The 15,279-nt window shown below is 44.8% G+C and overlaps 1 protein-coding gene across 1 annotated transcript in view; it reads left to right on the top strand.

Annotated features, from left to right (window-relative positions):
* Positions 1 to 15,279, top strand: part of LOC144120381 (potassium channel subfamily K member 18-like) — a 96,522-nt gene that overhangs the window by 51,571 nt on the left and 29,672 nt on the right. Inside the window, exons 2-3 of the mRNA XM_077652734.1 lie at positions 12,023 to 12,126; positions 14,291 to 14,598. Of these exons, the coding sequence (XP_077508860.1) occupies positions 12,023 to 12,126; positions 14,291 to 14,598 (412 nt within the window). The remainder of the gene's footprint in view (positions 1 to 12,022; positions 12,127 to 14,290; positions 14,599 to 15,279) is intronic.

Genomic DNA, 15,279 nt, shown 5'->3' with positions numbered 1-15,279 from the left:
GACCGGCGGTTGTCCCCTATATTCATAGGGTGTCCCACAACCTTAAGAATGTAGCCAATCGCTACGGTGTGCCGGTGGTATTTTCTGCCCCGCGCAAGTTGGCCTCTTTGTGCCCCCGGATTGTCTCCGGCGAGGAATGCGTGCGAGACTGCACGAAACGTCACGCCACCCAGTTTGTCAGGTGTTCTGTCGGGGCTGTGTATGAAATTCCCCTGACATGTGGAAAAGTTTACATCGGCCAGACGGGCCGTTGTATAAATGAACGACTAAGGGAACACAAGCTTTCTATGGTTAACGGAAAAGGGTCAAATTTGCCCTTACATTGCGGCGCATGCCCTTTGGCTACGCCTGATAAAGCATGCCAGCCTTTGCTGGCTAGAACAAAAATCTTAAGGCGCAGTCGTAACCAGGTAGCACGTGAACTCGCAGAGGCCTTTTTCATTGATAAGTCAGGTGATGAATGCGTAAGCGATTCTAGTATCAATTTGTATAAGAAAGAGAAAACGTTCCTGGCATGTGCGCTTAGGCAATGATTGGATAAGAATCTAAGTATATATATATATATTTGTGTTCTTTCTGAATAAAATCAGTCGCGAGTTTGCGCCCGTCCTTGTCTTTTCTCGTCCATGTCTTTTTTAGCGCAATTCCCTTCTTTAAGGATGTACGACCGACTCGCCCAACAAAGTGCTCTCCTGATTCACAAGATTCCACTGTCATGCGGCCATCGGGGAGACCGGATGGTGTATCAATGAGCGACTGCGCGAACACGCGAAAGACAAAGAAAATCATTCACTTCAAAATAACATAGTCATTCATTCCGCTGTTTACAATGACTCTGAGGCGTTTTGGACCAGACCACCATCATAGCCATATATAGAGATCAGACCTCATGCCTAATCTCAAAGGCCTTTCACATACACTAATAAGGTGACCCAATCTGTCTGCGTGTGTCCCGTGAGAGATTCTGGCGCCAAATCACGCAGAAATCTTCTTCCACGAACGAATTCATACTAGACGCTGAATGTGTGCGTAATGAGGCTGTTGTTAATAATTAATAATTGGTTTTGGGAGAAAGGAAATAGCGCAGTATCTGTCTCATATATCGTTGGACGCCTGAAGCGCGCCGTAGATAGGTAGATAAAGAGGAGGAGGGAAAGGCAGGGATGTTAACCAGAAAGGGGTTCCGGTTGGCTACCCTGCACTGGGGAAGAGGGATTAGGGGACTAAAAGGAGGAAGAGAGAAGGGAAAAACGGCATAACACACACACGCACAACGCTTTCACAATTTGTCACTCAATCCAGTCGCTCTCAAGTAGGCAAAGAGTGCCTTGTATGCCTTGAGGGCAGTCGACTGCTGCGGCCACGGTTTTTCCTCCATAAAAACGCAGCCGCCGCGGTCGGGTTCGAACCCGGGAACTCCGGATCAGTAGTCGAGCGCCCTAACCACTGATCCACCGCGGAGGGTTGAGGCTGTTGTTTGTTTTGCGTTCCAGAAATTCTTTCAGTCGGTATTCACGGAGGACAATGGTTGTCTGCCCAACTTTTCTGCAGCACTCCCTGCCATTCCTGGTAATGTAATTTCAGACTAGCGTTTTTAAATTGGTTTCGAACCTTGACGTTGAAAAATCACCAGGTCCCGATAACATACCAAACACTTTTTTGAAACGCTATGCGGAGTGGTGCGCATTATACTTGACAGTAATATTCACCAGATCTCTATATGGGGGTTCTTTACCGGATGACTGGAGGACAGCCGCGAATAAACCTCTGCACAAAACCGAAAAGAAAGCCCACATCTGGAATTACCGACCTATATCTCTAACGTCGGCATCATGTAAAATTTTAGAACATGTAATTCATAAACATATATTAGGTTTCTTGGAAGAGCACAGAGTACTTATCGATTTTCAGCATGATTCCAGACGTGGGTTTTCTACAACTACACAATCGATTTTCAGCATGATTCCAGACGTGGGTTTTCTACAACTGCACAGTTAGCTGAAGCTGTGCATGACTTTGCTCAGTCAGGGAATCAGGGAAAGTAAACAGACGCATTATTCATGGATATCCGCAAAGCATTTGATAAGGTATCACATAACAAACTAATTCATAAATTAAGTTATTATATTAAAAACGACCGTGTACTTACATGGATTACAGCTTGCCTCTCGAACAGGTGTCAATTCGTCACTCTAAATATTTCTTCTAGCAGTGTCCGGCTTATGTCTGGCGTCCCCCTGGGGATCCGTTATGGGACCACTCTTATTTCTATTGTTTAATATTGACATTATGAAAGATAATTCAGTCCTCGTGAAACTGTACGCGGATGACCGTATTTTTGTATCAAGTGGTTCCTTCAGTTGGCTACCAGGTGCGTCTAAATAATGACCTAGCGAAGGTGATTGCATGGCTCAACAAATGGCAGATGTGCATTAATTTTGAAAAAAAAAACCGTCTTTATGAAAATTACACACAAGAATATACCTCTTGATTTTGTGCACTGTACTAACAACATATCATTATTAGTGGTGACAGGGTATAAATATTTGGGCCTATGGATTACTAACAACCTTCCGTGGTGAAAACACATAGACGCTGTCGTAGCAAATTCAATGCGGAAACTTTTTCTTGAGTCACTCACTAAAGTCATCCCCACCTAGTGTTCGTCTGCTGGCGTACAATTCCCTCATTCGTCCGTTACTAGAATATGTTGTAATCATCTGGGATCCTTTCACGATAACAAACATTTAGAAATCAGAACGAATACAGCATAAATTAGTTAGATTTGTTTTTAACTCGTATGGCCGTGCATCTGTGAGAGAGCTCGTGAGGCGAACTGGTTACCCCCAGTCGTTGAGCGCAATCGTGTTTGCAGATTGAATTTTGTCTTGCAGCTTATGAAAGGTCATTATAAAGTTAATACTTCTAATTATTTTGCTTACTTCTCAGATGATAACACGAGACAAAGGCATGCACTAACGATAACCCCTTTAAACGCGCGAAATAAGTGCTTTAAACATTCTTTTTTTTTTCAGGACAATTACTGAATTGAATAAACTTAATAGCGAGACTGTTAATCATAATTATTTTCTGATGTCTGAAAAGTGCCTGCAACTGTTATGAATTTGAGTGTGTTTATATGCTTGTATTTTGTTTGTTTTTTCCCACCCTGCTATGATCTGTACGGAATCGCAGTATCTATAAATAATAAAAGTAATTCTTTCTGTGCCACCATCAAGATCCTTTCTGGCAGCAACGGCTGCATCTGTTTCAGCTTGCACAGCTAGTGCTAGCCGCTCAACGTCACCTCCTGATGCTCCCCAGGCCCCACCCTAACATCTCTGTTCCTAGCATTGCATGTCGCACTGACATCTGCACAACAGATGTCGGAATGTCGCGCCCTACGCAGAAGCGCCGTGCTTCCTCGTCACTATCTAATTCTAGTTCTCCAGAGATGAAAGCTACAAAAGGACTACCCAAAATTGTTCCCAATGTTGATATCTTTAGACAGGTGGTTTCTGCCTCTTCAGTTGGTCAATAATCATGGAAAGTGTTGCAATGGAAATGCCGCTCCGTATTTTCTTCTCTTCCATATCTAGAACTGCTTATTCACAAACACAACCCTGATATTGTGATTTTACAAGAAACGTGTTCATCACCTTATAAATCATTTTCAGTGGGAAACTTTCGAGTTTTCAGGTCAGATCGAAATGTTGGCGGGGGAGGTGGATTGGTAACCATTCTATCTATACATATATGTCATCAGGCATCTAAGAAATTTCTTCTCTCTGACTGTGAGCTTTTAGCTATCAAAATTTTATTTCCACATTGTGCCGATATTACACTTAATAATGTCTATTTTTCGTTAGGTGTACACAGGACAGACGGTTTAGAGAGCTTGGTGAGTGGCACAAGCAGTTTGATCATCGCAGGAGATTTTAATTTTCACCATAGTGACTGGGGAAGTCGTACTGATTCTTTTCTGATCGTGGCTCTCTGCAAATGCTGTACGATGCTGCAATTCCAGAGAAAGAACCTTTATGCGAGGGGTTGCTCGCTCAGCCATTGACAACATTATCAGCAGGTAGGCAAGAGGTGACTGATTGGCCCACAGACGATTCGGGTACATCTAGGGACCACTTTCCTATAACTTTCACTATCCGGTCATCTCCGCTCGAAAATAGTTGTGTAATCCATAAAGTTGTCAGCCACAATATTTATAAAAATATGATGTCCGCCTCACTTATTGTCTCTATAGTTAGTACAAGCCGGGATGACAGAGCTCAGCAGACGGTTTCATTTTTGCAAAATGTACTGGGCCACTCAATATTCACTTTGCCTGCAGCAACCTCTAATAAACAGCTGTCCTCTTGGTGGACAGCAGAATGTGAGAAGGCCTATCGTCGCAGAAAAGCGGCCTACAAGAGGCTATCCTGCAACCAGAGTCCAGCTGATTGGTTAAATTACAATTTCTTCTCTGCATCTTTCAAAATAACATTTGCAAGAACCAAGGAGAAGTATAACCAAAATTTGAACACATCTTTCAGATCCTCGTAATCGGAAGGCCCTCTATACATGCATGGAACGTAGAAAGAGTTCTGCAGTCCCTCACCTCACTACTTCAAATGTGTTATCACCGCAAAAGGCTCAGGAAACTCTAGAGCGTAGTGCTCAGGGATTGGCGTTACGTTTCCAGACGCAGGGAAACGTCCGTTTGTGCACAATCTCACCCTCTTCGGATTATCCCGATGTTGACGCATCAGAGCTCCTCTTATACCCCTGTCACACGGGCACTCTAAAGGCACTTTGAACTAATGCTCCTTTACGCTCCCAAAGGAGCACTACTTCAAGGGAGTTCGTCCGTGCTACACGGTCGCGGAACGACCTTCGCAAGAACTTTTTAGCGCCCTCATCGGCGAAAAGCGTTATTTAAATTGCAAACCTCACTGCACATATAAATACATAAATGTCACATTTTTTTAGTAAATTAGTTTTATAACCGTATTATGTTAAAGCTAGAGTCACTAAATAAAGACTTAGAGTACCATCACTGCAGCACGGCGGTAAGCAGGGGCGGCCATTTTGTTGTTTATCATTGTTGCCAGATTGCCGCTTCGGCGACCTCGCCGCTAACTTTGGCCCGGCCATTTTGTAAACAACGCTGTTAGCCACCCTGCGCTGCGGCGGGGATCGTAGCCGTACGGCATGGAAAGCGGAAAGCGCATGAAGCGTTTTCCATCATTCTGCGAGTTGAAACAGCCAACAACGCAGCAAAACGGCATCCTCGTATGCTCTTGTGCAGTTGAAATGCTGCGAGGCGCGGAATCCCTGGTCACTGAGTCGGTCACCGGCAGCACTCGCAGCACTAGGACTACCACAGTTGCCCGACTGAAAACGCATAAGCCACAAAATGGCAGCCCCCATGAACCGTCGCAGTGTAAACAAATATCACGTGATGCAAACTGACCAATGATCGTGGCGGCGGCACAGAACAATAAGAGAAAAGAGTGCCGGTACTCTAAGTCTTTATTTAGTGACTCTAGTTAAAGCAATGCACTTTTAACTGCAATAATGACATGATTTTCCAAGTACAGAGCATAACATCACAGTGCTGGCCACACTGAGCCCAAATGGCTCGTATATCTGGAACGAGAGTATGGCGTGGTGAGACTGCCACAAAACAAATGATCTTATATTTTAAAACACCACTAATCTTATGAAGTGAATTTATAAAATGAAAATTTAACGTTTCTTTTCTCAATTTATTTATGCTGTTAACTCGCTGGGAGAGAGAGTACTCCCTTGAAGCCTCAAAGGACGAACTCGAGCTGCCTTGTTTCGAAGCTCCTTTGAGCTAGGTGTCCTTTGGCGCGTCCGTGTGGCAGCGCGCGTTCGTCCTTAGAGTAATGGAGCATTAGTTCAAAGTACCTTTACAGTGTCCGTGTGACAAGGTATTAGTCCTGGCAATGTGTCAGTAAAGTTGTAAGGGTCTCTTTGCAGGCCTTACTAGGTTCTTTAGCTTCGCACCAGAGGTGCCCTACCGCCAGAGACGGTTGCTTGATATGATGATCGAAGGCTTTTTTTCGCACCAGGGGTGCCCCGTCATGGACGGTATTGCGGTGAATCAGGATGCAGGTATTAAGGGGGGTATGACTTGACTGTTTTATATACAAATATTTACATTGCAAGCAAGGTGATACACAAGAAACAATTTAAAACGGCAAAAAAAGTTTAACAACAAAAAGGTGGAACTGGCTAACACTAGGGGAGGCCCCTACTCGGCATAGCCAAAGATACATTACATCTGACCTTAGCCCAGAACCCTTTTTCAGGGCTCCGGGCCCTGGTTTTAAAGGCCTGAAGGCCCGGCCCATATTCTGTAGCGTCCAATCACGTTAAAATATAAACGTTATTGGTATAAACGGCCATACACCTGTTTAGGTGTTTGGCCGGCCCTCCAGTGTCCGTGGGGCATATAACCATTTCCCTATGTTAAACAACACAAAAAATGGACATCAAATTCCTTCCAAAAAAAAAAAAAGAAAAACCCATTTTCTCAAAAGGCGCCACAACCCTTGGTCCGCAGGGTTGCCTGCCCGCTCGGTCCCGACATTCCCAGGGGGATTAGCAATTGGTTCCGTCGAAGCTCGTCAACCCGGGCGCCGTTCCGCAATTAGAGCCGTCATCGGACTCCGGCGGCGTGCTTCCGCTTTGTGCGCCTGCCCGCTCGGTCCTGACTTTCCCGGGGGGATTAGCGTTCTCGATGAGCATACGCGGCTTAAATTCCACGCCGATACCCGATGGTTGGGGTTCTCAAATCTGGCCGCCGCTGTCCATCAGTCATTCCCATTGCTCCCCTCCTTGACAAGACTACTATTTTTCAAGGTTTTCCCACGAGATGTTCGTCGCAAGGTCGCGTCGCGTCTGGTGTCTGTCAAGACGACGGGGGCCTCCAGCGTGAAACAGCTCGGAATGCGAGCATTAAGCGCGCGGCCGTCGCGGTCAGGTGTGCTTGACCCAAACACGTGCGCTTCTTTTCAGCGCGTTCCACCGCCGCCCGTTCGCGAGGTGAGGGGTGTTCGAAGACCGGGCGACCAGTCCTAATGGCCCCGCGAATCATCGATCCCTTACAGTGCCCTCTTGCAGCTTCTGGACAAGATGTTGTCACTGTCGGTATGATTAAAATTATAGCCCAGGATTTTACAAGCGACTTCTTAAATATGGTCAATGCTTCGTTTGAAAATGCACGTATTAAGCATTTGGAAGATAGCGAAAATTATTTTACTGACGAAAGATGCAGGGAAAGGATACGTCTTAGATAATGTTCGGCCAACTGCGCTAAATTCAAATTTACTCAAAATAATAGAAAGAATAGTGCACAGTCGCCTCACAAAACATGTTCATGACGTCAACGGTCGCAGCTCAGCCTAGATTGGCTTTCGTCGTGGATGCTCTATGGTCCGCGCATGTGGATCTAGAGAGTAGAGTCCGGCTCTCGCTACGTAAAAGGGAAGTTTCAGCTTTGGTGACTCTTGGTGTAGCAAAGGCCTATGACAGTGTAGAACATACTATTTTACTTAAAGACTTGCTCAGTTACATCTTCCAACCTACATTTATGCGAGGGTATCTGAATTTCTGAAGGACAGGTACTTTTACTGCCCAGAGGGAACCCTATGTTCTAATACATATTATCATTCAAGAGGTGTGCCGCAAGGATCGGTGCTATCCCCGCTTCTTTTTAATATTTTGGTCAGTGGCATCTCCATTCGTCCTGATATAACAGTTTTTGTGTTTACAGATGACAGCTTTTTTCGCCTCGGCCAGGGATATCTATTCCCTTTACCAGATTCGGAAGGGATATTTGGATGCTCTTGGAGTATGGTTGCACGGTATTAATATATCCCTGAATGTTGGCAAATTTGGCGTTTTGGTATTTTCTCGACACATTATTGCACATTTGCAGACACTGGAAACTCGAAGAAAGCTTTTGCGACTCAAAATTCTTTTTTTGTTGAAAAATAAGTTATCAATGAGCCCGGACGCTTACTTAAAACCGCTGGTGACGCGATTAACGAGACATCGTCACGCCCAGTCCTTAACACCTTATCGTGCCCGAACAAACTTGTACAAATATTTTTATTTTCCCCTAACAATAACTGAGTGGAACCAGCTTCCTTTGAGTGGACTGATAAGCACTGAGAGCATTGCCAATTTTTTCTAAAGACTTTTGAATGTTGTACGTCCGGTTCTGGCGAAGAAAAAAAATTGGTGTTCAATTTACCTATTTTTTGTTCGAATCATGCATGTGTTGTCTTTGGCTTGTTTAGCTTTTAATTTGTGTGCTAAATTTTATCATGCCTTGTATCTCTTTCTATTGCCCCTCCTGCCCGGGCCTACCAAGGCTGGCAGTATTGAATAAATGAAAAAATAAATAAATGAAAATAAATGAAACTTCATTACTCTATCACTCTAACCAGATTCCACAAGTGGAGCCCGTTAAATATCTAGGTGCTACTTATCACCCAGCATTAGATTGGAGCCTTCATATAAAGAACAATGTGTTCAATTGAGAGCGCTCTGTAGGCTGGCTGACAAGAATTGCCAAAAATAAAAGTTTGGGATGCGCCGCAACACATTATTGTTACTATACAAGGCCCATGTAAGACCTGTATTTGAGTTTGGTGGCATCCTGTTTTCTGGTAGCGCAAACTACAAGATTCAGCCCTTAATCTTACTGGAAAGGCGCACTCTACATTACTACCGTGGCCTCAAAAAATCTTTTTCAAACGCCCTGCTTTATCTGGAAGCCCATATCCCTGAGCTAAATTCCCGCTTTCAAATACTGACGGTGCGAAGTTTCCTCAGGTTGTTGGACCCGGTGACTGATGTCAGTACTCCTATTTTTGTGTATCAGCCGGCCTTATTGCTTTATCGTTGGTCACGGTATTCCATTGGTTCCTGTTTTCAAATCAGGTAACTGAGACTCTCCACTCAACTATCGCCCCATTTCCCTGACTAGCATCCCTTGTAAACTCATCGAACACGTCATCTACTCCCAGATAATGCAGCATCTAGACTGTATAAATTTTTTCACTCCATCCCAACATGGATTTAGAAAAGGCTTAGCGAGCGAGACAGAGCTTGCCATCTTTCTTCACGATCTTCATTCCAACTTTGATGCTAACTTACAAACGGACTCCATTTTTTAGACTTTGCCAAAGCATATTCGATAAGGTACCTCATCAAAGTCTAGTCTTAAAACTTTTCAGACTAAACTTGCGTCGAGAAAATATTGCATGGTTAAAAGAATTCCTCACACGTCGTTCACAGTCCGTTACTATTAACAACCATTCCTCTAACCGTCTACCGATAACATAGGGCGTTCATCGGGGAACTGTCCTCGGCCCCCTCCTATTCTTAATTTATACTAATGATCTGCCACAAAATTTATCATGTCATGGCCGTCTGCTCGCCGACAATTGCGTTATTTATGCCCCAATTACTAATGACGCTGATCAAGAATCCTTGCCGGACAATCTTAACCGCGTTCAATCATTGTGCAATCACTGGTTGATGACACTTAATCCCAATAAGTGCAACTTATGTCTTGTCATCGTCGTCGCAACCAGAATTTATTTACTTATAAGATTTCTGATTCTCCTGTCGAACTTGTCCCGTCCTATACTTACCTCGGCATCACTATCAGCTATGACTTATCATGACGCGAGCACGTAACGAAGTTAATATCTGCGAATAAAAAACTAGGCTTTCTTAAACGTCATCTTCACGGCGCCGGCCCCTCAAAATGTAAAGCTATATACTTGCCGATAAATCATTAATCAGGCCAAAACTTGAATATGCATCCGCCATCTGGAATCCACAGCAAGCATCCTGATTGATTCATTAGAAGCCGTGCAAAACAGAGCCGCCCGTTTCATTCACCGCTCATACTCATCCTGTATTAGTGTTTCATCTCTCAAGCTACAGTCCCAATTATACAGTCTTTCCCTCCGCCGCTGTATTTCTAGCCTGTGCCTATTTCACAGATTTTATTATTCCCCGCTCAAACAGCAGCCATACATCTGCACACCGCCATCACGCACGTCTCACCGCGTTGGTCATCCGCTCAAAAGTTTCACACCAACGTGCGCGTACGACTATATTTTCCAAGTCATTTTTCCTCCGAACAGCAAGCGACTCGAACGACCTCCCCCATGAAATCGCAGCCATCGCCTGCCCATCAACCTTCCTAGAGAAAGTTGCGTTCCACCTGTCATCATGAAAAAAATGTTTTGCTTTCTCATGTTAACCCCACCTCTTATGTAAAACCCCTTTACAGGGGGTCTTTAAGGAAATAAATATGAAATGAAATTAAATATAACAAATTATGTTAACGAAGAACTTCAACACCGATTGGTGTTGATGTCGGTTCTTTGCAGTGGGTTGATGACACGCCGGCAGCAGTGGAATTCCATTTTGACCACATCTTCCCATCTCCTGCGAAACACATGCCCGCAAACATTTTAAACGGTCTTCTCTGTGATCGCATACAGGAATACCTCCATCGTACGGTGCTTTCTACCGATGCCTCTGTCAGCTGCCAAAAAGCTGCAGTTGGCATCTTTTCGCAGGATTTGGCATGGAGCTATTCTGTCCGCATCCCAGATTATATTCCTATATTCTTTGAAGAATTTTTGAATCTTGGAATAGACATGCACAAAATTCCATGTCATGTGTCACACGTTATTATTTTCTCTGATTGCTTGTCAGTTTTAGTCTACCTTGAAACTTCGCAAAAAGATTTTATGAGCCGTTTCCCTTTTATTTTTTTGTCCCATGCACTTTGAAGCAGGTCCGTTTTGTCTAGGTCCCTGGCCATGCAGGTATTCATTCAAATTATGAGGCTGATTACTTAGCAAGGTTGGCTCTTGACGTTCCGGTGTCACATCCCGTCCCGAATTTTAGTCTGCTGGTAATTTCCAGGTTTCAGCGGTACCAACACATATCAGCCAGGTTACGTGACTCCTTAATAAATACCACGGATTATCAGCAGTTCGCATATAATTGGAACGTCCGTATGTATAAAACCACGCTGTGTGAGGTATCAATGACGTGGTTGCGGAGCAGGATTCCTAGCTTGAATTAATATCTATGCTTGTGTGGGTGGACACCGACAAACCTATGTGACGCTTGCGGGGAAATTTAATCTGTAGACCATTTTCTCCTCTGCTGTTCAAGTTCGCACTTCGGAGAAAGATTTACCTGGAGGTCCCTCTCTCCAGTTAGGGCGCCCGTTATCTCTGCCAGTGTTATTATCGTTCGGTGCGAGCGCCAAAGGATTTGCATTGGGTTCAATTTGTGGGATTCTCCATGATTACATAACTGCAACTGGTAGGTTGATTTGCTGACTTTTTAAAAATTCTTCGAGCTTTTCTTTTTCCACCAGAATGCTCTCGGTTATTTTACTTTAAATATTCTTCTGTCGTTTTTATTGATCTAGTTTTCAAAATTCACGCTTGCTGCGAAATTATTGTGGTAATCTCCTATGGAAATTTCCTTGATCATGCCACTACACCTTGGCCAATCCCACCACGTGGGTATATGCCATGTTTTAAGAGGAAGAAGAAGAAGAAAATGAAGTGTCATGAAGGAAATCTATCTTATGGCGTGTTGGAGTTACTGAAGACGTGCTGATGCACGTGTCAATTGATTTTGCGATGTAATACACGTTTTATTTAGATTGCACTTGAATTGATTATGGTTTGCAAAAAGAACAGTGGTGATCTCAGATTTTAGCGCACATCGTTTGCGTTTTCCTAGCCGGTCACATTCCTGGCATTGGTGAGAGGGGTTAGAGCGGTTTTTGTTAAATGAATTTTTATGCTCCTGAAGGCGTATGTTTAGGCTGCGGCCGGTTTGGCCGATATAAGCATGACCGCAGGCCGTCGGAACTTTGTAGACTACATTTTTACAGCATTCAACATATTTGTTAACATGCTTGCTTGCTTGCTGTTCCTGACAGGAAAAATGAAAAGGAAAGTGCACGGGCCTGCCCGGTGCCTCAGCTTCACTGGCTCAAGCTGAGCCACAATCGCTGCCACGTGTTGAAACTAGGAGAGTTGAAAGGTAGGAGAGCAAAGATTGAAAGAAAAGAGGTATTTGTTAACATGCTTGAGGCCACATACTTTTCTGACGGAACGTTCCGGCTATTGCGTCCACACAGAGGGCATAGATTGGCGGGGGCGGAGAGAAAGACGTCAACATCATAGCGTCCACCTACTTTTTTGAGCCAATGTGATGTTCTGTGAATGTACGGGATTACAGCAACCTTTGACGCTTGCGCCCACTGGGACCTGATAGAACTTGCAAGCCTATCGCATAGGGCCGCTTCAGGGATCCCCGATGCTCTCAGAATGTTCATGAAAAGCTTGTTGAGCATTGTGCTGGTTGCACCATGTTTAGGGGTTTTTGACTGCGCCAAAGAGTAACTCATCAACGGTTTTGAGCTTCTGGGCGCGAAACACCAGCAGACATGGTCAGGCAGAAAGCGCAAGTTTAGAAATTGTGGAAACCTGTTTCCCCCCTCCATTTCGATGCGGCCCATCTTCATCGTCGGCCGCTGCATCCGCGGAGTGGGAGTGGGGCGGAAGGCTGTTTCCCCCGCCGTATTTACACAAAATAAAAACTGAACCTTTTGCTGTTTTGGAGCTTCCAAATTGTAGGAAAGTCCAGAGCTATTTTCTTAGAACACATTTTTAATTTCACCAAAGCGCCTATTGAAGTTGTCTGTTTTTGTGAATACCAAAAAGTTGTCTCCATGTCTATACGAAAGTGAGGTTCGCTTGGGTTTGCTTTTATATTTCTTTCATTACGGCTCAGAAAAATGTCGCAAAGAGTGGAGGCAACCGTGAAGCCAGTACGTACACCAGAACTTTGAAAATAGAACTTAATGCACCAATCTAAAAAGGATTACCGCAAATAATTAAAAAGACAGTAATTCAGCGACGTGTCACAATTGTATCTAAAACTGATTTCATCATTATTCTCAACGATGCAGCGCTGGACGCATTCCAGCAGGGCATTGTGTGGGAGAGAATAAAATACGTCTTCAGTGTCTATGCTAAAGGCGAGACATCCACCAGGGTTTTGATCATTTAGGAACTGTACAACGTGCTCCGAATTCCGCTCAAGAAAGGGGTCATTCCATTTCAGAGAGGAAAGATGCAGCTGAAGGTAGCTGGACGCAGTGTGCTGCCAAGTTCTGCGCTCAAAGACGATGCCGCGAAAAGGTTTTTTTTTTATTTGTGAGTCTTAACAATGAAAAAAATTTCCGCTTTTTTCCGCTCGTTAACCATGAATATGTACCAACTGGCCCAACTTGTCACGTTAAGGCAATCTGTTGACTTTATTTAACAACGGAAGAACGCACGATCATCATCATCATCAGCCTGACTACCCCCACTGCAGGGCAAAGGCTTCTTCCATGTCTCCAATTAACCCTGTCATTTGCCTGCTGCGCCCACTCTATGCCTGCAAACTTCCAAATCTCATTCGCCCACCTAACCTTCTCCCGCCCCCTGCTGCGCTTGCCTTCTCTCGGAATCCACTCCGTTACCCTTAAGGACGAGCGGTTATCTTGCCTTCGCAGTACATGCCCTGCCGAAGCCATTTCTTGCTCTTGATTTCGACTAGGATGTCATTTACACGCGTTTGTTCCCTCACCCACTCTGCCCGCTTCCGGTCTCTTAACGTTACATCTATCATTTTCCTTTCCATGGCTCGCTGTGTTGTCCTTAACTTAAGCTGAACCCTTTTTGTTAGCCTCCACGTTTCTGCCCCGTAGGTGAGTACCGGTAAGATACAGCTGTTGTACACTTTTCTTTTGATGGATATAACACTTAATAAGTGCATTTTAAAACTCCTGTGCGCAAGGTCTTGTTCGTTATAAAATCGCATGAAATGTGTGTCCTTACTTTTGCATGTTTTACGCATGACAATAAAAAGGTTATTTTGCGAATGTGCATGTAACTGAGTAGCCCTTTTGCGCATCGAATAAATGAGCTCTCAGCGGGCTCCAATTACACTCCACGCGTGGAGCACACTTGTCTGGTGCATGTATAAAGAAAAGAACGCCGACCAAAAGTTCTTGTTAAAACGAAGACGTTTCGGCTTCCATACGGAAGCCTTGATCACTGGGCGGAAAGCCAGACGAGCTTTTGTCAGACTTTAGACTTCACTTGGCTGGTGCAGTTTTTCGTCGGCCTCACGGCTACTTGTGTTGCGTGCGCAGGGTACGGGAACATAGCGCCGCGCACCAACTGGGGCAAGATCGTGACCATCCTGTACGCCATCGTGGGCATCCCGCTCATGCTACTCTACCTGACCAACATCGGCGACATCCTGGCCAAGGCCTTCCGCTACGTGTACGGCAAGCTGTGCACGTGCCGGCCCAGCGGGGCACAGCGCCGCCGCCGGCCACCTCTGCAGGCAAACCACCTGCAGCGAAACTCGGTAGCCGAAAACTACCGCGTCCACCACATCGTTTCTTCGCACAACGCCATCGACGGACAGGAGAAGCTGCGCGCATGCGACGAGCAGGTAAAGGGCATCCTATTGTGCTCACTAAATATCCTCATGACGTGAACAGCCCACACACAGTGGGACGGAGAAAGAGAACCAACGCAGTGCTGACTATCAAATGAAGTATTTATTCCCGCAACAACGAATGTAAATACACAGATCACGCGAAAATAATTGAGAGCGTCGGGGTCAAGGATAAAACAACCAAACCAGATGTTCAGTATAAAATCATTGCAATGATTATGCTTCCCCCACAAGTGACAGTTCGGTGTCCAACAGTGCAATTGAAAGTGTTCTGACACACGAATACCCCAGGTTTTCAATCTTCAGAGCCTCGGTGATTTCTCGCATGCATTTGTGACGATAACTTGTAACCACTGCGGTATCTGGCGGAAGAGGCCTCAACAAGTCAAAGGCTGCCTGCCAGCCTCTAATCCGCCGGCGCATGACTCCTTATCTTCCCAGGCCTGCGGGTCTGGGGCGGGGAGGGAGGCGCCCTTTTTCTGAAGGAAATAAAAGTTGTTTCAATCAATCATGGCGGTCCCACTTGTGGGGTTCTAATTCGAGAGATAAATACTTTATTTTTTATTTTTATTTAGTAATACTGCAGGCCAATACTTTGGCCCAAGCAGGAGGGGCATATCACAAACAAGAAAACACAGAAAAGCGTATACAATGCAACATGAAATGAGCATAATG

This window comes from Amblyomma americanum, chromosome 2, assembly GCF_052857255.1.
Source record: "Amblyomma americanum isolate KBUSLIRL-KWMA chromosome 2, ASM5285725v1, whole genome shotgun sequence".
NCBI classification, from domain to species: domain Eukaryota; kingdom Metazoa; phylum Arthropoda; class Arachnida; order Ixodida; family Ixodidae; genus Amblyomma; species Amblyomma americanum.
The sequence above is the reverse complement of the archived record's forward strand: the minus strand, read 5'-3'. Positions and strand labels throughout refer to the sequence as shown.